This window comes from Coenobita brevimanus, chromosome 42 (genome assembly GCF_032717465.1).
Source record: "Coenobita brevimanus isolate Jiangsu-jjx chromosome 42, ASM3271746v2, whole genome shotgun sequence".
In the NCBI taxonomy this organism is placed as follows: Eukaryota; Metazoa; Arthropoda; class Malacostraca; order Decapoda; family Coenobitidae; genus Coenobita; species Coenobita brevimanus.
The window spans coordinates 964,630-986,805 of record NC_136995.1 but is presented as its reverse complement, the minus strand read 5'-3'; the positions used below and the strand labels follow the sequence as shown (position 1 = coordinate 986,805).

General features: G+C 39.2%; 1 protein-coding gene across 1 annotated transcript in view; it reads left to right on the top strand.

Moving 5' to 3' along the window:
• The window catches only part of LOC145397653 (uncharacterized), a 52,752-nt gene extending 30,784 nt beyond the window's left edge, over positions 1 to 21,968 (top strand). Inside the window, exons 13-16 of the mRNA XM_080270692.1 lie at positions 6,357 to 6,467; positions 7,680 to 7,732; positions 7,796 to 7,961; positions 21,863 to 21,968. Of these exons, the coding sequence (XP_080126818.1) occupies positions 6,357 to 6,467; positions 7,680 to 7,732; positions 7,796 to 7,961; positions 21,863 to 21,910 (378 nt within the window). The 3' untranslated portion in view covers positions 21,911 to 21,968. The remainder of the gene's footprint in view (positions 1 to 6,356; positions 6,468 to 7,679; positions 7,733 to 7,795; positions 7,962 to 21,862) is intronic.
• The last annotated feature ends 208 nt before the right edge of the window (positions 21,969 to 22,176 follow it).

Sequence of the window (22,176 nt, the reverse complement as noted above, 5' to 3'; positions counted from 1 at the left end):
CTCTTAAATTCTAAGGTGAAAGTAGTTTTAGTGAACCAGTGGCATAAAACTGTTGTACCTCCCAGGCAGAAGTTATTGGTAGTCATTGTTTCTTATTTCCCTGATACTAAGAGAATGTGCTTCATAGGCCTGTAGTCTCACTGACTTGGAGAGTTCGCTAGATTCTCTTCCTTAATGGATTTCTTTTGCATCCAACACCTGTATAGTCTCTTGTAAATGTCACGATATACACACAGATTGCATTAAAAAAAAATGATTTATATCGTTAAATTGCAGGAATATATTAACATACCACATGCAGGGAAAAAATTAGAAAGGATGCTAGAAAGCTTACTGCACCAAGAAAATACAGTTCATGGTGTTTTGTTAGATACTGCCATCGTCATCTTTCCCTCTATATACTCCCTTTACCCTGCTTGTCGATGGTATTGTGAGGAAGCCTGTACTGTCTCCTAAGAATTAATGTACCTAACCAACGTTCAGTCCTTTACATTTTACCACCTGCCTAACCCAGCCATATCTCTACCCTCTCCCCCAACCTATTCTGACTGTTTCTTAACCCTCTCCCTCAATCATCCACCTAGTTTCACCACTCTCTTCCCTTTACCTAATGCATCTCTTTACCCTTTCCCTTTACCCTATCCTTTTATTCACTGCCTGACCTAACTCACTGCTTTCTCCCTCTACAATCTACCTAACCCAGCCATCTCTCAACCCTCAGTGTAATCTGTCTCTTTACCCTCAACCTGTCCCAAGCATCCATCAACCCTGTCACTAACTTAACCTTTCCTCTACCCTGTACCCTGCTTGTTGATGGCAGTGCAGGGATGCCATAGAATCCCTGTGTTCTCTACTGGGAAGTCACCTGGGCCGCTCCATCAAGCTCTCGGCCATACTTGCTGGGGAGCCTGTGCTGGTACTGTGTAATATATTCTAGGTCTTTGTCTTCCACATCACTGCTTCGTAATCTGTCACACATCAGTTACATTACTGTTGGATTGGGACACATGCAGTATAATGTAGAGATTCTAAAGTTCTTGTACTGTTGTTAGAGCAGCTGTTGTATCTAGAACTCTTTTATATTTGATTTATATTGTTCAGTCAACCACTACCAGAATTCTTTAGTGGCCTCTCAGTCTGGTTCTTGCCCCCCTCTTCACTGCTTTGGAAGTTACCAGGCTTCTCTCTGACTCGTCTTAGCCTCTGTCATCACTTGCCTCTTAAATTTTTAACTGCCTCTCCGATTCGTCATCACATTCCTCATCACTGCTTCAGAAATAATCAGACATGCAGTAATTCAGACTCGTTCATTCAGCCATTACAGTGATTACTTGTGGTCCATCATCCCCATCATTATGCTGACACACCTGTACAGACAATGGAGAAATTATGAAAACCGCAGTAATGTACACACCATAGGCCATAAGGTGAAGCATGTCTGTAGCTTGCCTTGGTCCAGCTATAGGCAGGTTTCATCGTCAGATCTTAAGGATATGAATTGTGGCCGAGTGTAATTTCAGTTTGGAATGGACGACCGTATATGTACCACCCAGCCTGTGCCATTGACCTGCTTTCATTGTGCCAGGGGCTGTATTCTAGGTGGCCTAAGGCTTCTTAGCATCTCTTCCTTAGTGATTGATTTTGCACATTACATCTTAACCCCTTGAATCACATGACGTATTATTATATTTTCTTCTTTCTCCCTCTAGACAGTTTTATTTAAGTTAAGAAAGACATATTAATTAAAGGGTTGATTAAGACTAAATCAAACCCCTCTATTTAGGAAAGTCTTTTCTAAGGTAAATGCAGTGCAGTTGTTTGGAGGTGTAGTACCAAGAATGTATTGAAGAAAGCATCGTTGGAATAAATGGGTTATTATTCTTCATTATGATACTTATACAGTACACCCTCAGTATAACGAACTGATTGGTACCAGACCTTTGACATTGAAGCCGATAGTTCGTTAAGGCCGAACACCGTGCTATTCAGTAATTTCCCAGGCATCGTAGCTTTTATTGAACAAAGATTGTTAAATATAGAACATTGTTCGGCTGTACAGTTTACGCAGTAACATACAGCTTGGTCTAAATGGCCCTTTTTCTCAATGAATGCCCTATTAATGGCTCCCCTCATGATGCTGGTCACCCAGAGACTGATACGGCTTTCTGTGGGATACGGGGCATGTGTGTGGGGGGGCAGGGGGGACACCATGTTGGTTGGTGTTTCCTGCCTTTCCATTCTTTTACTGAATGAATATTCATTAAATGAACATAACATTTGGTCAGCCCACGGTGGTCATTAAAACTGAATTTGTTAAAAGAGGGTCCTGATGTTGAATGTTTATTGTATGCTGTAATTAGGTGCTGGAGAGGGATGCTGTCTTGTGGTGTCACTGATGTAATTGGGTGGCTTTGCTGCCTGGTTATACAAATGTCCCTCAGCTCTTTCCCATCTCCAGAAAGGAGGATGATAGGCTGCAGAAATGCATCTTCAGCCTACTGTCCACTGGGTTCACGTTCAGATGAACCTGGGGTTGCAAGTACTGTAGATCTCCTGCATACAGTATATCGTAGTTTGAATATTGACAGTTTAAATCATTGCTGTACTGTAAACATTCTTGAGGATATCTGGGTAAAATATGCGGAATAAATTGCTAGTGGAGGATTGTTAGAAAATCTCAGACACTGCTTAAAATACAGTCCTAAATCTATGTAGGAAATAAACCAAGGGGATCCATGGTATGTAATCCTTGTTTAGGTAGATGATGTAGTTTGTTTTTGACTTGTCACTTTCACTATTAATGTATTTATTATGAAAGTATCAACCCGTCCAGTCTTCTGACATATTTTGGAGATTAATTTTTGCTAACCGGTGGTGATTTTCTTTAACGTAGGATGGGCCTTGATTGGTGAAGGGATAAATGAAGGATGTGTAGAATCCCTCTTGTTTGAAAGGTTTCTCTTAGGCTGAATAAAATGGTCTGGTGATGCAAGAATAATTTAAAAAGGCATCATCAGGCAGATGGGGTTGAAATGTTTGCTAAAGTGCTTATAAACCTGCCCGACTTAAAGTACTGTACTAGCATTTGCGTGATGTCTGGGGTGATTTTGTGTAATTATTGCCACTATACTCTTTCACCTTAACTTGGGCCAATTTTAATTCTGTGGCATCTTATTTCTCTTATCTCTATCTATCTATATATCTATTGCCAGACGCCTCAATCCCGTTTGGGGTGGCCACAAACAAATCGCCTCCAAGTCGCCCTGTCCCCCGCCATTTCACTCCCCTGCTCCCAACTCACACCCCCCTCTCTCATATACCTCTCCACCCCATCTCTCCATCTCATCCTCGGCCTCCCCCTCCCTCTTTCCCCCTCCACCTCACTCACATACACTCTCTTCGTCAGTCTTTCACCCTCCATAAAGGCGATAGTGTGGCACTACATACTCTGCATAATGTCCATGGCACTTTGTCATAACTGTCATCATATTGTAGGGCTAATCTGTTGTTACAGCTTTGCATTCAGATGGAGAAAGGGCAGTTGTAAACCAGGTTAAAGTGAAGAGAGTGTAGTTCACACTTTAGGAAATTAAACATGAAAACCACATGAAGTGGAAATGTAGTTTCTGTATGCTGTGCTTAAATTGTGGGTTGATATACAGTAGTGTAGTAGTTTAAACCTCTGAGCCACTCTGTTTTGTCAGTGTACAGATTCTGTGTTGCAAGTTTAGTGAATGTGCCAAGTTTAGTATGATTCTTGAACTCCTTTACTGGTACAGGATATTAGTTGACTTTAATATTGTTGCTGAAAAAACATGATACGGGGGAGAACTAATCATTGGTATGACCAGTAAAATGCACCACAAAATTATTCACTTTCTGGGAGCTTGAATGGTGTGTGAATGTTTGGTTCACATTTTTGTGCATGCAGTTAACTAGTTCTCTCTCAGTCGTGTTTTTCTATTTCCTTGCATTCTTGACCCTACCTCACCCGGTGTGTGAGTAGGGAAAAGAGATCAGGGATCGGGTCAGTGTTAGACTGGACACTGCTGGATATGGGAAGCCAATGCTATGTATGACTGGTTCATTTTGATAAGTGGATAAAAATGGGTGGGAGGGAACAAAACAAGACAGAGCCTGAAGCTGTTTATTTCTCAGATATTTGGAGGCATACAGAGCCCATCTTGAGAGAGACTGAACATAAGATCAGTCTTGTTGAAAATGGAGTACATGAAGCCTGAGGGAGTAAAGAACTTCAGCTCCTTCCCATTCACACATTTTTTATATACATCAGTACTAATGAATGAATTTGGGACAGTGTGTAGGAGGAGGAAGCTGAAAGTTAATGTAAACAAAAGTAAAGTTATGGTGTTTGAGAGGAATGAAGTCACAGAGTGTGCAGTGAGGTTGGATGGTGAGGATATGGAGAATGTGAGTGCATTCAAGTACTTGGGTAGTGTGATGAGTAAGGATGGAACTTTGGGGGATGAAGTACGTGAAAGGGTACAGCAGGGAAGGAAGGTTGTTGGCACACTGAAAGCAGTGATGAGAAATAGGGAGGTGAGTATGGAAGTTAAGAAGTCACTGCATGATGGTATTGTGATCCCTACCCTGACGTATGGAAGCGAGGCGTGGACCTTGCAAGAGGGGAACAAGTCAAGAGTGAGAGCAGTGGAAATGAGTTACTTGAGAGGAGCATGTGGAGTGACATGGAGGGACAGGTTGACGAATGAAGAAGTGAAGGAACGTTGTGGGGTAGATGTGGATGTGGTTGAAAAGATTAGGAGAATTACACTGAGGTGGTTTGGACATGTGGAGAGGATGGAGAATGAAAGACTGACTAAGAGGGTGTATGTAGGTGAGGTGGAGGGAGGGAGAGGGAGGGGTAGACCGAGGATGAGGTGGAGGGATGGAGTTGAGAGGTATATGAGGGAGGGGGGGGTGAGTTGGGGGGAGGGGAGTCAAATGGTGGGTGACAGAGTGACTTGGAGGCGTTTTGTCTGCGGCCACCCTTTGCGGGATTAGGGCGTCGGGCTATAGATAGATAGATAGATAGTACTAATATTGCTGCTCCATCAGTGAACCCATCCACAAGCACATATTGCCTTTCATTCCGAATATATCCCTGTGAGACTTGTATGGCGTAGTGTCTGTTGAGACGACTTACTCCTCTAATGCATGCTGGAGAGGGATGCCTTCATGTGTTGGCACTGATATAACCTGGTGGCTTAGCTTCCCAGTTATACAGCAATCTCTTAGCCCTCTCCCAATACCTTGAAAGAAGGGTGGAGGACTGCAGAAGGACAGATTAAGACTGCAGTCCACAGTTTCACATCTAAATGAGTCAGGGGTCACAATAACAACAATAACCTGTGTTTTATATGTCCTGAAAGGCTGCTAAGGCTTATGGCCAAGAAGCACCACATTCTATCTCTGGAGAAGTGACCCACACCTATTCTATGCATCACACACTGGTAGAGGTGTGGAGAGCCCTCAGAGTGAAGGGTTAGAGGTGCTTGTGAAAACTGTGTTGTGTGGCTGTGTTTATGAGTGGGAGACTTTGTATATGTCACTCAAATGTATATTGATGCTTTATCATGGAATGATAGCTGGTTTTATGTTAAATGCAGTTCCTTTTCCATCCCAGAAAAAATTTACTTAATGTGTATAGCATAATTTTGGTTTAGCTTTTTTTTCTCTCTCTCATTTCTGAGTAAGCAAGATATATATTTTAACTATTACATTGTCCTGGATATTTTTAAATTTAAACTGAGGTCAGGATGATGATGATGATGATGATGATTGGTGAAACTGTTTTTCATCAGCATAGTGTAAATTATGTAGACCAATAATTCTTATTTGTTTCAGGGTATGAAATGATGTAGTGTTTAATTCAATTTAATGATGGTTTATTTATAATTTACAATGTTTTTAGTGTCATTTTATGATCCATGTAGTGTGGGTAATTTAGGGTTTGTCAATTATTTATTTATTTATTTATTTATTTTTTATTGTAAGTTAGCTAGTGATGATTTAAAAATTTTTTAGTGGGAATTGCAGTTAGGATGATGATGGTATTATTATTATTGTTATTATTATCATTATTATTATTATTATTACATTATTCTTATTGTCTTTTTGAGGTAAGAGGGAATTAGGATTAGGAAGATGGTATTTTTTTTTTTTTTTTTTTTCATGATGTGTTTATTTGTTAGTGGGAATGTGTTAAGATGATAGTTCTTATTTACTTATTTTTTTTAATGTACAAAATGCTGATAATGCAGAGTTTGATTTTTTTCCCTTTTTATGTGATGCAGAAAATGCCAATACAAAAGCATTCATCTGTATGTCATCAGATAATCGAGAACCTGGAGCTGCTTCAGTCGCTGTTGTGGTCGCACTTGAGTCGGCAGCGGCAGGTTAATGAACTGCTGACACGTGAGCCCCTTCTGGTTGGAGAGGCACAGGTGAGGTGGGGTGAGGCTGGGACAGAGAAGTAGAAAGTTGACCCCATTTACAGTAATTCCTCAGTGTTGGAGAGGGACACTTTGTAATGGTGGCAGCAATACAGTGAGGCGGCACTGCTGGCCTACTTTACAAACGTCCTTTAACTCCCTCCCCATCCGCCTAAAGGAGGATGGTGTATTACAGGAGGACAACTGTAGCTTGCGCTCCACGAGTTTCATGTTCAGATGAGATGGGATGGCAATTACTAATATTGGTACTACAATAATTCCTCACTTAAAACAGTGTTTGTCTTCCTTAAAACTACCATGTTAAGTTAAAATTGCATTAAGTGAATAAGTTCCAGTATAGGGATCCTTGTCTAAAGTACAGTATTAAAAAGGTCATATTCAAGTCTGCAAATATTGGCAGTCAACTCTGGAACTGTCTCCCTCTGTCTGTATTTTCTGCTGCCTATGATCTCCAGTCTTTCAAACGCAGTGTGTCCAGGCATCTCAAAATGATCGGATCTTGAATTTGGCTCTCTATTGTATTTTGTTTTTCTCTTGGAGGGAACTGTTACTGCGGGCTCATGGCCTTTGGTTCCTTCTTCCTCGCATTAAAAAAAAAAAAAAAGTACGTGTCTGGTGCTGTTTTGAGTGTATCTGTGTATTAAATATTACAGTCCATGCTGGTATGTAATTTAAATACAGTATATAAATACTAAAATATCTGTATAAGGAGATACAGTAAGTGTTAACTGCACATCCTAACCCTTAATAATGAACAGTAACATGGGACAGTATTGTGTATGAAGCTTGTTCCTATAATAATGAAAAGTCTTATTGTAAAAAACATGTAAAGTTAAACTGTGGTAAGTGAGGAATTACTGTACTGTATGACATCACCAGACTGATTGTGAAATTAATAATGAGAGGAATACTTAACCCAACCTGCTCAGAATGTCCTCCGTAAGCTGTGTGAAATTGCCCTTATCTTGCACAAGTACTCTATGATGGAAGATAAATTATTGGATTGCAGGGGTTAGAATGAACAGATTTTCAGCTGATCTGTGGTATGGAGTCAGGGTTCTTGGGTCTTGAATGGTGAGTGAATGAGAGTGTGGCCCTTTCATTTTTTTTTTTTTCCTCCATGTTAGAAGAGGTGTGCATGATGATGATGATGATAGTGATGATGTCAGCATACTGAATGTGTTAATTTTTTGTTCCCTGCAGGCATTAAGTGACCCTCCTTCCCCAGCCAAGCCTCGAGGGCGGGGTAGCAGCAGGCGCATGAGGGCGGGCGGGGTGCAGGGTGGGGAAGGTGGCAGTGAGAGGGAGAGGAGGGAGAGGGAGGCCCCAGATGGTGAGGAGGCGGTGCAGAGTGGGTTGGGTCAGCCGGACAAGCGATCACAGAGTTTGGTTCGGCAGGGGACCTTCAACGTGGACGAGGAGGAGGCACATTCGGCAGCTGCTGTGCAGGCCACGCTGGATGCACACTTGGCCAGGCTTACTAAGGTACATCACTTCACTGGAAAATGAGGAGCGAGATATTTTTTATCATCATCATTTTATTATTGTAGATTCTTTAGGTACTACTTTGCTGGGAACTAAGGAGCGAGCTGATTTTATTTTCTCCGATCCTTAACGTTAATCACTTCACTTGAAACTATGGAGCAATTTTTTTTTTTTCTGAAGTCCATAATGCATACCTGTTTACTTGAAATTAAGGAGTGAGATTTTTTTTAATTTTTTCTCCACACAGATCCCTAAGGTATACACTTCACTGAAAACTAGAGTGATATTTTGTATATTTTCTCAGATCCATTAAATACACCACTTTACAGGAAACTAAAGAGTGAGATCCCCCCACCATTTTATTTATTTATTTTTTTATTTTTTTATTTTTTGTACATTTAGGGACAAGCTTGTTCGGTCGACTTTTAGATTTTTTCTTTTTTCGTTCTGATCCTTTTTTCTCCTTTGTTAATATTTGTGTTTATTTCCCTGCAAAATTGGAGCTCGCTTAACAACTTCAGATTTTTTTTATTTCTGAGATCCCTGTGACTCTGCCCTGTTGACATAACATGCGTATTTCCCACAAAAATTATCGTGTAGTTTAGTGGAAATTGGTGTTTCAGCGGCAAGGGTGTTTTCAGGGCTGTATTGTTGGTGGCTTAGGAAGCTTCAGAGTGTCTCATCCTTAGTGATATTTTATGGATATTACACCATAGCATTCTCTTCTGTGTTGTTTATATCAGTTTAATACAGTTTCTGTAAGTAGGAGTAGGAGTAGTAGTAGGAGTAGTTGTTTTAATACAGTAGAAGTCCGATTTTTCGGCATCTATGGGACCAGGCAAGTGCCGAAATATCAAAATTGCCGAATTATCGAAAACCCTACCCACTCAGTACCTTATATGTTTCGGTGAACACTATCGTCATTACTCATATCATTACAAATGTGTTTGGAGAGAGTACTGTATACTGTTTGATACTGTACAATACTGTAATGAATACAGTACTATACTGTACATGAATATGAAAAATAAAGAAATTAGTGAACATACTGTATATAAATATAATGGTACAGTAGGCCTACAAGTTCACATGCACTTACGTAAACTTATAGTAGGTTCCTTATTTACATATGTACAATAGAAGGGGTTGATTGGAGTCTGCTACTGCTGGAAGAAGTCCCCAGCACACTCGAATAGTAATTTCAGAGGTATTTCGGTACGAAGTTCACAAAGCACACAGAAGAATCAAGAGAAGTCGGCAGCAGCACGGCAACAACTCGGAAGAATGGCGAAACAGATTCTCTTTCCCATGCTAGACTCACTACATGTTTGTCCTCTCTTTGTGCTATAGGAGAAAGAGCTAGCCTCTGAGCTTCATGGCAGTGGTAGACTCGTTCCATCACTTTCACTATCTCACTCACTAAGGCGGGTAGCTAGCTGGCGAGCCTCATGGAGAATTTCAAGACTGACGAAAAAAATCGGAGAATCTGCCGAACGATCGGAGATTTTCGTAAATGGGACTATTTCTCAAAACTGCCGAAATGTCAGATTTGCCGGGGAATTGGATGCCGAAATATTGGACTTGTAGTGATAGTAGTAACTGTAGCTGCAGGTTCATCTGAACGTGAACCCCAAGAACAGGAAGCTGAAGTTGCCCTCATCTTGCAGTCTGCCTTCCTTCTTTTGGAGGATAGGGAGGTAGATGAGGGACATTAGTATAACCAGTCATCGGAGCCATATACAGTAAAAGCTCGATTAACCGACATCTCATGAGTTGGCACATCCGTATAACCGGAACGCAAATTCAATCCGGCATGGGGTCGAAAATATTCCAGATACCGGTCTTTTTGTATGTATTGTAGTGTACACTCATGATCAATAATTTCTGCTTAGGGGTGCCCCCTTCGTACCCCCATATACCAAGGGAAGACGGGAGGGGGGGACGAAACAAGCTCCACTCGTCTCTACCCCAGCTCCCAACCATCCCCCATACCCCTATGCCTCCCAGCCCCCCACTCGTCATTCTTAACTGGCAGTTACATCTCAAGCAAACCTCATACTTTACACTCATAGTCACATTACTAATACACACATATAAAACACTAGGATATGTAAAAAGTATATAATATGACTATGAACATGCTGCAGCAAGATATTAATGCATTATAACGTTGACAATAAAACAAAAACATTAACAACCGCCATCCCAGGCCTCATGCATTGGGTTTTTGCATGTGTCCGTTTCTGTGCCTGTGTGTTTGGGTGTGTTTACAGTATGTCTGTGTGTGTGTGTGTGTGTGTGTGTGTGTGTGTGTGTGTGTGTGTGTGCGTGCATGTGTGTGTGTGTGTGTGTGTGTGTGTGTTTGAAAAGCAGTGCACCCAACACAGGAGGCCTGAGGTGGCTGTTGTTAACATTTTTCTTTTATTGTCAATGTCATAATCCATTAATTTCTTGCTGCAACATGTTGATAGTTATATTCTTTTAACATATCCTAATGTTCTTTGTTTGTATTAGTAGTGGGACCAAGAGTGTTAAGCATAAAATCAGCTTGAGATGTAACTGCTAGTTAAGAATGTAGGGTGGGGTGGGGGGTTGGGTAGGGGTATGGGGGATGGTCGGGAGTTGGGGTAGTGGCCGGTGGAGCTCGTTTCGTTCCCCCCTCCCCTCTTCCTTGGGTATTCTGAGGTAGGAAGAGGGCACCCCTGGGCAGATATTAGTGGGTGTGAGTGTACCTGTACTGTATCTTACCTGTACAGTACTGTATCTAATACTGAATAATGTACTTTATTAAATAAAGTCCCAAGTTTGGTACTATTTCATTTGTTTGTCCTCCCAGAAAATTTCTAGGAGTAACATTCAATTATCCAGAAAATTCCATATCCGGAATGGAAGAATCCCCATGCATTCCGCTTAACCGAGCTTTTACTGTAGTTATATCAGTGCCACCACATGAAGGCATCCCTGTCTGTAAGTAACAAATGAGGATATTAAGTGTAATGCATAGGATGAATAACTGAGGATGAGGTGCCGAGAGTTCCTATGCCACCTATAGTACAGCCGTATGTCATTTGCTAAACTTGATGTTGAATCCCTGATATTGTACCCTGTAGGGGGATGAAAACTAGACTGCCAGTTGGTTGTTAACATATATATATATATATATATTCTGGTGGTATTGTTGTAGTTAGTCTTTAGGTGTATGTTGGAGAGAATAGCCGCTGTTATGATATGTTGTGTCACAGGTGAGTGTGAAGATTTTCTTTGTATGATGTACACCGTTGAAAAAGTAATCTGAATAATGGAACTTTTCTAACTTAGCAGTGATAAACAATGGATGAAGCATTTGAACCTAATCTCCACAAGCTTCTCTTGAATGTGTATGTCTGCTTTTTTAATTAGTACAGTAAACCCTTAATAAAGTGAACCAGCCGGGGAAGGCTGACGATATAGCCAATGTTTGGTAAGGGGGACCGTAATGACCCCAAGTTCACTCTATGCTAAATCTTCGTTTGGTGGGTATCTGATGGAATTATACAAGTTTACACTTTTATTTCAGTTTTTGTGGGTATATACTGTGTATCTTACTACTGTGCAGGAAAATATTAAATGTTTTCCATCAGTAATTACCACCAAAACAAAAAAAATTATTTACCTTTAGGTTTGTTTGGCGGTTGTGTCATATCAGTTGGTTGACCTTTTGTTTGATGTACTTGAAGGTTGTTTGGGTGTTTTTACTGCAATACAGTAACTTATCATCGATTATCAAATGGCCAAAGTAGTTCAGAGATGAATGTTAAAAAAAAGGTTGTTTTTGCATGGTTGTGGCAGCATCAATTGGCAGTTATTATTGTAGTAGGTGAGGCTTGCAGTTCTGTTATCTGTACATCGAATAACAAGTGGCCAAAGCAAACTATACTCCATGCCATCTAACTTGTCCATAAAGGTGCACCCTCTCTGTCACCATCGGAGACTCACGAAAGGTTGGTGTTTGTTCATTTATTTACAAAGGCTCGACCACGCTTGTTTGCATCAGTCTTCATCACCTAATGGCTGCTCTCCACATTGCTTGCTCTGTAGCAGTCTCTCTGTTCATTATGTTATCCCTGATATCACACTTTTATGACCACAGCCCAAGTCCTTTCTTGGTGTGCTTCTTGCAACTCATCCTGCAAATTTACAAATAAATACAAACATACATTACAACAGATCACCATTTTACCAATAGGTAGAAAATTAACTTTGCCAATTAGAGGTGGCTTCATTACTTCAGTCTGATGACATGATTTTTCATATTTTCTAGCTGCATACAGAGAGATTTACCTAACTTAGGGAGAACCTTCAGCTCTGATGGGATTAATTAATACTGTATTTAACCTCTCCAGTAAGAAAAGTCTCTCAAGCTGAGTAAAATCATGCGTAAGTACTGTATAAAGAATGAATTGAAAAAGGTATCATTTGACTGAATATGTTAGGAGAAAGTGTGAATCTAGAGACTAGGAGAAAGTGTGAATCTAGAGACAAGTTGGTTGGCATGGAGAATAGAGTAGATTATTATTATTTTGTAACGGTTCATGCCAGTGTAGTTTTGGGCCTGTATTCTCTTCAATTAAGGAAGCTCCCAAACTCCTCTTCCTAAGCGTTTGATTTTGCTCATTGCTCCTCACTGTCATTCCAGCATTGCCATACTCTGCATGAAAAACACAAAAAGATACTAACCAGCTGTATACAAAAATATATTGCCAAGGAAGAGTTATTATGGAGCTTCATTGACTGATGAGAACATAGGCTTTGGGAGTGCAATATTCATGCACAGGGAAGACCAAAAGTTGTGTCAATGACAGATAAGCTTGGGTCAGTAATTAGATTAAGGTACAGTCAGTGTTAAGGTGAGTCATAAGGTTCACTGATAATGGAGGTACTTCTTCCATCACTGACTCGCTGATGCCGCTCTTCATCGTGTCTGTTTCATCCACTACAGACACTCCAACACAACTTTTGGCCACACCTGTTTAAAGGCCAGTGGCAGCAGGTTGGATAGATATATTTTGATGAAGCTGAAGGCTGTATGATTAAATCTTACACTGTGAAGGGGGGAACAGGCCTCCAGTTTTTTACAATAATTTCTGAGGCATGTTCAAAGATAAAACATAAAGATTATCGTTACTAGATATTATTATTTTTATTATTATTATTATTATTATTATTAAATACCTGAACTATTGGCTATTATTTTTTTACTCTTATTTTAATGAAATAGAAGGCCCAGTGTTTAAACTTTAAATTACAAAGTGAGTATGAACCCCAGTTCCACAAAAATTTCTGATACATGTTTGAAGATAGAGGGTGTGTGGCTTATTTGTGTCCTTGCTGACTGCACTCTAATGTGGTATGCCGGCTGACCAACGTTTGTAACCATAGGCCATTCAGTAATGTCTATCAAATATTATTGACTTGCTCTTCCCTTTCCAGTATGAGTTTTAAGCATACATCTCACACAAACTTGATAGCTAAAGCTCTTACAAGTATTTAGTATTGTTGTGTAAGGGTGAGTGATAGACGATTATCTGTTTACAAGCCATAAGTGAAAATTCACTGACATTTCTCTACTGGCTGTGACAGTGGAAGGTGTTACATGATCTATTTTTATGTGATAGCAAAAGAGTATGAGAAGGAAGGATACTCTGTTGTTTAGGAGTGGAATGAGAAGTATAGGTGTTACATGATCTATTATTATGTGATAGCAATATGGATTACACAACAAAAGAGCATGAGAAGGAAGAATACCCTGCCATTTGTTGGAGGAATAAGAAGTATGGAGGGCAGGGCACAATGCTGGCAGAGGATTGTCATTGAACTTTATCTTCTGGCTGAATACAGTATAAGGTAGCTTTTTTGGTGATAATAGTGTCGCGTAACCATTTTGACTACTAGATATATATACGTGTTATTTTGTCAAGCTTTGTCTTTTGAAAAATTTACAGGAAATAAAAGTTAGAATTTTGTACAGAGTATAGGAAAAGAGTCAAATGAAATAAGGGGACTGAACAGAGAATTGTGAAGGAAAAGAGTGATATATATTGACTTATAATACTGTAGTTTAAAAGCATAAATATTAGGGAGTTCTTAGAAGAAAACTAGGTGGGAAGAGAGATGAGGAAAATAATTGTGACAAGAGAAGGATGAACTTTGGATAGAAATGAGGTTTTTAATTGTGGATAGAGAGGAGGTCATCAATATAATCATTATCATCATTATCCCAACCCTGTCACCCACATTCACATAAGATAGGGAGATGATGGCTCTGATTCCATAGGGATTTTGAGAACATGAAGCCAGTATGGTAGGATCTCTCTGAAAAATTGTAGATGCAATTTAACCATGTGCAGAACATGAAGAATGAGAGACTGACTGTAAGGAGTTATAAGAAAAAGTTAGTATCTCAAAGACATTGCAGTCCATACTGAGGAGATACTGTGTACATATGTTTGCTTGGGAATGTATGTCCATCACTCTAGTGTGAGTAAGGTCCTATCAAGGTTTCTTTTAAACTGCTGTACTGTAGTGTAATTAACAACTTCAGTGGAGAGTTTGTTCCAGGTGGAGCAGATCTTGTTCATGAAAAAATTTTCACATGCAGGCTAGCTTTCAGCCATGGTTGTGGGTTGAATTCATGTCAAAGTTAAACAACTTTCTTTAGTCAGTATTGCCAAACCATTTAGTATTTTAAACACATCAATGAGCTGATCTTATAGTCCAAGAGTTTCTAATGAAAATGGTCCCAGAGGCCTCAGATAATCCTGGTAAGTCAGTCTCCTGATAGACAGAATAAGAAATGAAAGAACCTTTTGCTAAAGACATCCCCATCCATTGTGTGCATGGGAAGCAGAGTTGATATGATGATGGTGATGACGGTGACGATGACAGTGATGGTTGTTGAAGCATTTGCTGATATTTTTCCATTGTGGGTGCTGTTGAGGCCTTAAATATTTGCATGATATAGTTTATCAGATTTGGCTGCTCTACATCAAAGGTTCTCATGTCCAACTCCCTGTTCTTGTGTTCAAGTTTTCTTCTACATTACCGTACTTAAGAAAATTATAATCCTTTCCATATATATATTTTTTTATCTTGCATATCTGTTGACAATTTTTTTTTTCCTCCTCACTCTAAGGAGGGTGTATAGTAGTGAGGGTGTTTATTGAGGCTTTAGCTTACTCGTTCAGTTGAACTTTCTTCCTTGATCTGAGTAAAATCATGAGGAAAGAGAAAAAATAGGCCAAAAATAGGAAGAAAGTTGATGAATTGAAGCAGTTAAGGTTAAAACTGAACTAAAAGGCTAGACTGTAACTCTGTAGGTGTTATGCAGCAACAACATAGCGCTGCTGGTATAATCTCTGGCAGTTCTGTATACTGTACAATATTGGTATACAGTATGCTGTTGTATTTCAGATTTTTTTTGTTTTCTTTCTATGAATTAACTTTGAGTATCTTTGGAAGTTGGATTTGAGGACCTTCCATATATTTTGATGGCAGTTGACTGTACATCACCCCATCCTTGAGTGGTAAAAGAGACTGAGACAAAGAAGATTATTTAGTTATTTTTTCCGAGAGCAGCTGAAGTTGTTAGGCAGTCTGTTAAGAGTAAGTGAAACCACTTGTGCAGATATAATGTAATGTAGTACAAATACTTGTTTCACCGAAGAGTGTATTTGATGACCTACAATAGTCATCTTTAGTGCAGAATGTTCATTAAGAGATTTTTGGTGATTACTGCATTTGCCACCTGAAATAGGCAGTTTGTGAGGATATTTTGCAGCATGAATGGACATCTGGAAAACAGACCTGGTATTCAGAATGAGAAATTATATAAGGAACCTATGTTTTGACATGGAGTATTGTTTAAGATACTCCACACAGCATATTATAAAGCAGAACTGCATTGTTTGCATCATTGAGTAATGAATTTGTCAGGTCAGTTTTTATGTCTGTCCATTCAGATTGTTCAGTGCCATATGGCCATTGAAATAAAAACATACTTAAACAAAGTGCAGGTGGCACACTGGGATTCCAGAGCATTGTAGCAGCCAATATCACTGTTACTTGCTGTCAGGGGGTGAAAATAAAGCTTACATGTGCATGATGGCCAAAGCCTTTAACCCGTGGAGTACAAGCCACAGCCCTAGTTGTGTTGCTGGAGGAATGCAGTTCACAGTTCAGGCTGTGCCAAGTATACCTGCATTTCAAATTTGGAAACTGGGGAGGCCCCTGGAGTGGGCAGTTGTACTTTCCACTTGTTAAGAATGTAAATGGAACATAAATGTAAATTTCAACTCAGGGTGGCAAATGCAGTGCCAGTTTTATATGCACAGCAGTGATAGTGAGATGAATGTTAGTGATCAGGCCGTTTAGGAATTTGCTGGTGCTCAATAAGAAGTCTCAAGGGTTTGTATATAGGCATAGAATTAAGGCATGGCAGGATGGTTACTGACTTATATAAGATTACTGTGTTGGGGAAGGAAACATCATCAGATAACCCCTTCACCACAAGACAGTTTTCCTTGACTGAATGAAGATGTCTTAGAGCAGCAGAACAAATGATAAAAAAGTTTTATACATGGATGTATAGCCAGGGGCTTCAGAAATGCAAACCTAAATGTAAATATCGTAATACTGAAAGAACTAATGAAATCTGCTTCTAACCTCCTGAATTGAGAGGTCTCATGAGCTGAATGAAACTGTCTGTGGATACAACAGACATTATAAAGAAGGTCTCAAGCAAAGATATTAAATTGAAGTATGCTTAGGTCTCAAGCAAAGGATATCTTGAGCTGCAGTATGCCAAGGTCTCGAGCCAAGAAAATCTCAGGCTGCAGTATGCCAAGGTGTCAAGCAAAGATCACAAGCTGCAGTTTGCCAAGGCATCAAGCAAAGGAAGTCTCAGGCTGCAGTATACCATCAAGTTGATTAAACACATCTGAGGAACAAGCATTGAAGTCATCTTGTCATTACAGATCTAGAAGATTTGAGACCCTCACATGACATGATATCTCCTGTTGTATTTCCACTCCTCGACGTGTTGCAGTGGGTGTAGCAGCAAGTCAACACAGCTTGCTGGTTGATAAATATATGCTGATTGACATTATGTGATTTGCCATTTGGATGTAGTGTACAGGGTGGTACTCATACAATGGTCCTCTTTCAGTCTGTTGGGTGATTTCTTGTGTGTTGCAAGATCAGCTCACTCAGTGTTATCATTGTCTATCCTGCATCATTTATTAATTTCCTACCCCCACTGCCACACCCATGCCCACACCAGCAGACTTTTACTTCCAAATGGGTGGCTGTACTAGTGGAGCACAATTTATGGACCACCCTGTATTGTAATCTGTCATTTTGCATATAAGAAGGAGGCCATGGTACTGAAAGGTGTGATGAAGACATATAAAGGTACATTACTGCCAGTCACAAATTTCACTGATATTGAAATACAAATCTCTTAGGGTTAGTGTTATGAAACTTAGGTGGAATAGATGCAGCCTTTTTTTGTAATACATAATGCTAAATATTATGGATGTACAGTTTATAAATGTTAGAGGATAGCTGAGCTGCAGTGAAATATGCAAGCTACTTAAGGAGATTATTCTTGGGCTGATTTTGAGTAAGAGAAGGAGGGGAGGGCTGTCACATGGTCCAGTGCTCAGCTGTTATGCAGCTGTGGGTTCTGATGACTTTAAAGATGAATTTTGAGGAAGGCCATATTCACCCATAAGGTCATCAGTAATTGTGGCTCTGTAACGCTTAAGAATTGGACCTATGTTGATATAGCATTTATTACTCAAAATTAGGCCAGGAATAGCCTCCTCAAATTTCTTATCTATTTTGTGGAACCTGTATTCATTTAAACCCATATTTTGTTCCCTTTACCTTAATGGCTTGTTGTCTTATTTGATTCTTGCTGTCACCAGATAAGGTTATTTTAGCTCTGGGACAGCTAATTATAGTACTGGGTGAGAGAGAACCTCCATTAACCCCTTCATTATGAGTCCTTAAGCTGAATGAAATAATTTGCTGATAGCAAGAATAATCTGGTGCTGGAGAAGGACACTTGCATGTAGAGGCTGAATGTTTGGCTGGATAAACATCCCTCTGTTCCTTCCCTGTCCTCTGAGAGAGTGCTGGTGAACTGCTGGAAAAGGACTGCTTCAGCCTGCTATCTATTAGGTTCATATTGAGATGAGGCTGTGGCCAGAACATGAATAAAGTAAAAAGGGTGTCACCATGGCGAAGAGGGTAAGTATGGATGCACTTGTTGTACCAGACAGTGGCCTGTACTCTTGTTGGTTAAGGAGGCATCCTACCTTCAATACCAGTTGATTTATGCTTATGGCTTGTTAATATTGTGCATTAATTATATGTTGTACAATATACCGTTAACATTTGTGTATTCATAATTTTTGTTTTGACCATTTATGAACTTAAGAGTTGCCACATTTCACCCATGTTTGCGGATTCAAGAGTGAGAATTCAGGATTAAAGAAACAGGTAGTAGATAACTTGATAGATTATGGGATGTTAGTATGATTTTATTATTAATCAGTTTCATAAATATCCTACAATTGAGTAATATTTTTGTAGTTAATATTTGTGTCATTTTAACCAGATGGCAGTTTGGAATAGTTAGCATACAATATAAACCCTTTCATTTTTTTTTGTTTTCTTTTTTAGTAAAATTAAAAAGTGCCTTGTGAGCGAAGGATTAATGTGCCATATGCAGTAATGAGCTGGTAAAGAATGGGTGTTTGGATGCTTCCTGAGGTGATGATATATAAACCTCGGTGAGTATGTTTGTCTCATAGCTGAAGTAATACAGATATTTTCCTTTGCATGCTGAAAGCAGCATCACATCTGGCCAGTCGCAAGGTGATGAAATGTTCCTTCCTGTGTAGTTCCCTCTTTGTTTCTCTCTTTCCCCGTGTTCGAATGTTTTTAATGTAGTTGTTATTTTTGTGGATATTTTTGTTTCTTGATTGGCTGTATATTGGAAAATTTGTGGCCAGGACATCAAGCCCATCACCGTGATAGGCCTCTACAGAGCTGAATAACATTGTTGGTTTGGTATTAAATGATCCCCTTCATTATGAGAGGTCATAGGAGCCATGGGTAGTTACGATCATTTGGCAGTACTGTAGTTGGCATTCAATAGAAATTTATCATAAATTGAATGGGCTTATATAAGATGAACATTATTCTTTGCAATTTAATTTTTTCATTTTATTTTTTCTTTACATTATGGATAGTAAAAAATGCTTATCTGCTTGTTTGTATTTAATTTTATTTTTTTTTGCAAAACACAAATTAGCATCATCCTAGACTGACATTGAGTACAGTACTGTATTAACCCCTTGGACCTGGGGATGCATCTTTACTCTTACCCCTGCTACTGTGAGACCGTTAAGTTGGGAAAGACTGTGCATAGATATAGGGTTATTGAAATATATATCTAACCCATGTTGTTAAAAATTCACTGCTGCAGAGTAAAACTGGATGATGGTAGCAAGAATACTATGAATAATACACCACCAGAGAAAAGGAGATTTAATATTAACATTTCAGTTATTTACCCTGCATGGTACTGAAGTTTTTGTACTTAATTTAGCTGGTAGTTATTATCTCAGTACAGTATTATAGTCATTTGTATTTCCCTTAATTTTGTAGCTTTAAGTAGCTTGTCTTCTTCCTAGGATAAGTTTTTTGCTTTTTGGCAGCTCTTGTGTTATCAATATATTTGCTTTTTTTTTTTTTCACCAATAGAATAAGTTTTTTCTTTCAGGTGCTCATATGTTTTTGATATTTTTGCCTCTCTCTCTCTCTCTCTCTCTCTCTCTCTCATAATGTAAGGAGCTTTTCTTTTTATAAGTTTTTGCTTTCAGGTGCTCATGTTAAGGATATATTTAAATCATATTGTTCTCAGTGAAGTTGTTGTTTTGAAGGTTGTGTCATCACGCTGTGTGCTGTGCTAATACTGTGTTGTGCTGGACTCATAACCTGGCATGTTAGTCTCTCTCTCAGGTTCATATTTGATGTGGCTTTGGTTGTTTCCTAATATCTCTTCCTTTGAAATTTATTCTGCATATTATACATCAGTGTCCTTTTGTATGTTATGGATGTAAGTGATGTTGATGTGAAAATTATTTAAACAGCATATAAGAGAATGTTAAGATGTATCACGTCAGTTAAATGGTGCTGGGGAGGGATACCTTCACGTGGTGGGACCGATATATTCTGTAACTAGGTGGCTCCACTGCCTGGTTATATAAATGCTCCGTAACTCCCTCCCCATGCTCCAGAAGGAGGATGGTGTCTGCAGGCTGACGGCAGCTTCAGCTTGCAGTTCACTGGGTTAATAATGAACCTGGAGCCATAACTACTACTGCTGTGTTATTGATGCACATGAGGTCAGTGTAAATTTTGTATAAACAATATACAAGAGAATGTTAAGGTGTATTATGCCTACTAAATCACCAAGGAAGAAGTGATAGGAAGATACCCATGCCAATCACAATACGAACCATAGTAAGACATCCCTTTATGAGTGTAGTACAGTACACACTCTTAAATCTGAAATGCTTGGGTTGAAAGGCATTACAGAAAGTGGAATACCTGTATTTTAGAAAGTAGAATTATAATGGTTCCTATGAGGAAAATCAAGTAAAAAATAGTCTGTTGCACAATGAACAGTAAATGCAATGAAGTATCTTGTATTAGTAATATATTATATGTTGTAATACTTGTCGACAAATAAACTTTGTCTTCAAATGTGCATTGATTCTGTGAGGAGACTGAGGACAAAATGATGCAAGCAACCCCCCCCCCTCCCCATTGCATGAAAAAAAAAGGGGGGGGGGGATGGCAAGTGGAGGTTTTAAGATGTTCGGACTGGGGAAGTTGTACTGTACTGTAATACTCTTGTACCCCCTCAAAGGTACAGTATTAGAACAGCATACAGTGTACTCCGCTAAGGTACTTTATTACAAGTTTTGTACTGATTATGTTACAGAAGCTTTAAATTGGTTGATAAAACAGTGCACAAATTACTCAATAGAAATACTGCTAGTCCAAATAAATTGCTGGGGAAGAGAATTAAGGTAGATCATCGTGTTAAAGGAATAACTGCTACTTGTCAGACTTCAGATTAGAATTACACGACCAAAACTCGCTCCCTTCCACACCTACCTGTATTTCTTCACAAATTCCAACACCTGTCACTATAATAATAATCATAATCATAATATAGTGTACCAATGATCTGTCAGTGTAGTCCATTAAAAATTAGAATTATAGTTAAAGGTGATAAAGTAAGAGCAAGGGAGTGTGGGAAGGTGTGGAAGGGTGTGAGACATGGCTAAGTACTGTATAATATAATTTGGAATGGATTAAACTTTTATTCAGCAATACATGTACTCTGTTTTCTCTTATTAATACTAAGGGATACTTTGTGCCTTCTGCTAATCGCATAGCTGGGCAGGTCCACTCACAAATCTCCCCGAACAATATACAGGTCCTCCTTTACTGTAAAGTTTTGACCTTTGTTTTCACTGTGGTCCTGTTACCAAAGTGCTTAGCTTTACTAGAGTTGCTGTAATATAAAGAAAGAACATTGAATGAGTTCAGTGTTGTGTTTGTTTTCCCCAACAAAGCCGAGAGCGATGGGTTTGTGAATGAATGGCATTTTTTTTTTTTTTTAATAGGATGGGAGGTATGTATTTTTTTTATGACTGGCAAGATGCAAGATAGTATTATTATTATTATTACTTTTTTTAATGAATGGTGAAATGGAACATTAGATAATATGTGTGTGAAATGCATTTATGTTATTTTAAAAGTTCCTAAACCCCTTTCAGTTCAGTTGGTGGCCAGTTTTAGTCAGATGGGAGGATGAGTTTCATTAGTAACCAAGGAGATTCAGTCTTACCTTTCACTGCTACCAGTTTCATCAGGAGAAAAACCAGCTATAGTTACAAAGATGGTTAGGTCAAGGAAGAGCATAAAGGTAGGAAGGAAGAGATTGTAGCTTTGTTGCTGTCAGAGGGAATGAAAAAAAAAGAAAAAAAGTGTAGCATATACAGGTGGTCCCCGTATAATGCTCCACTTACACTCCACTGGGGGATTTCTCATGATGTAGGGACTGCTCACTGTGGTATTAGTGTCTAACTTG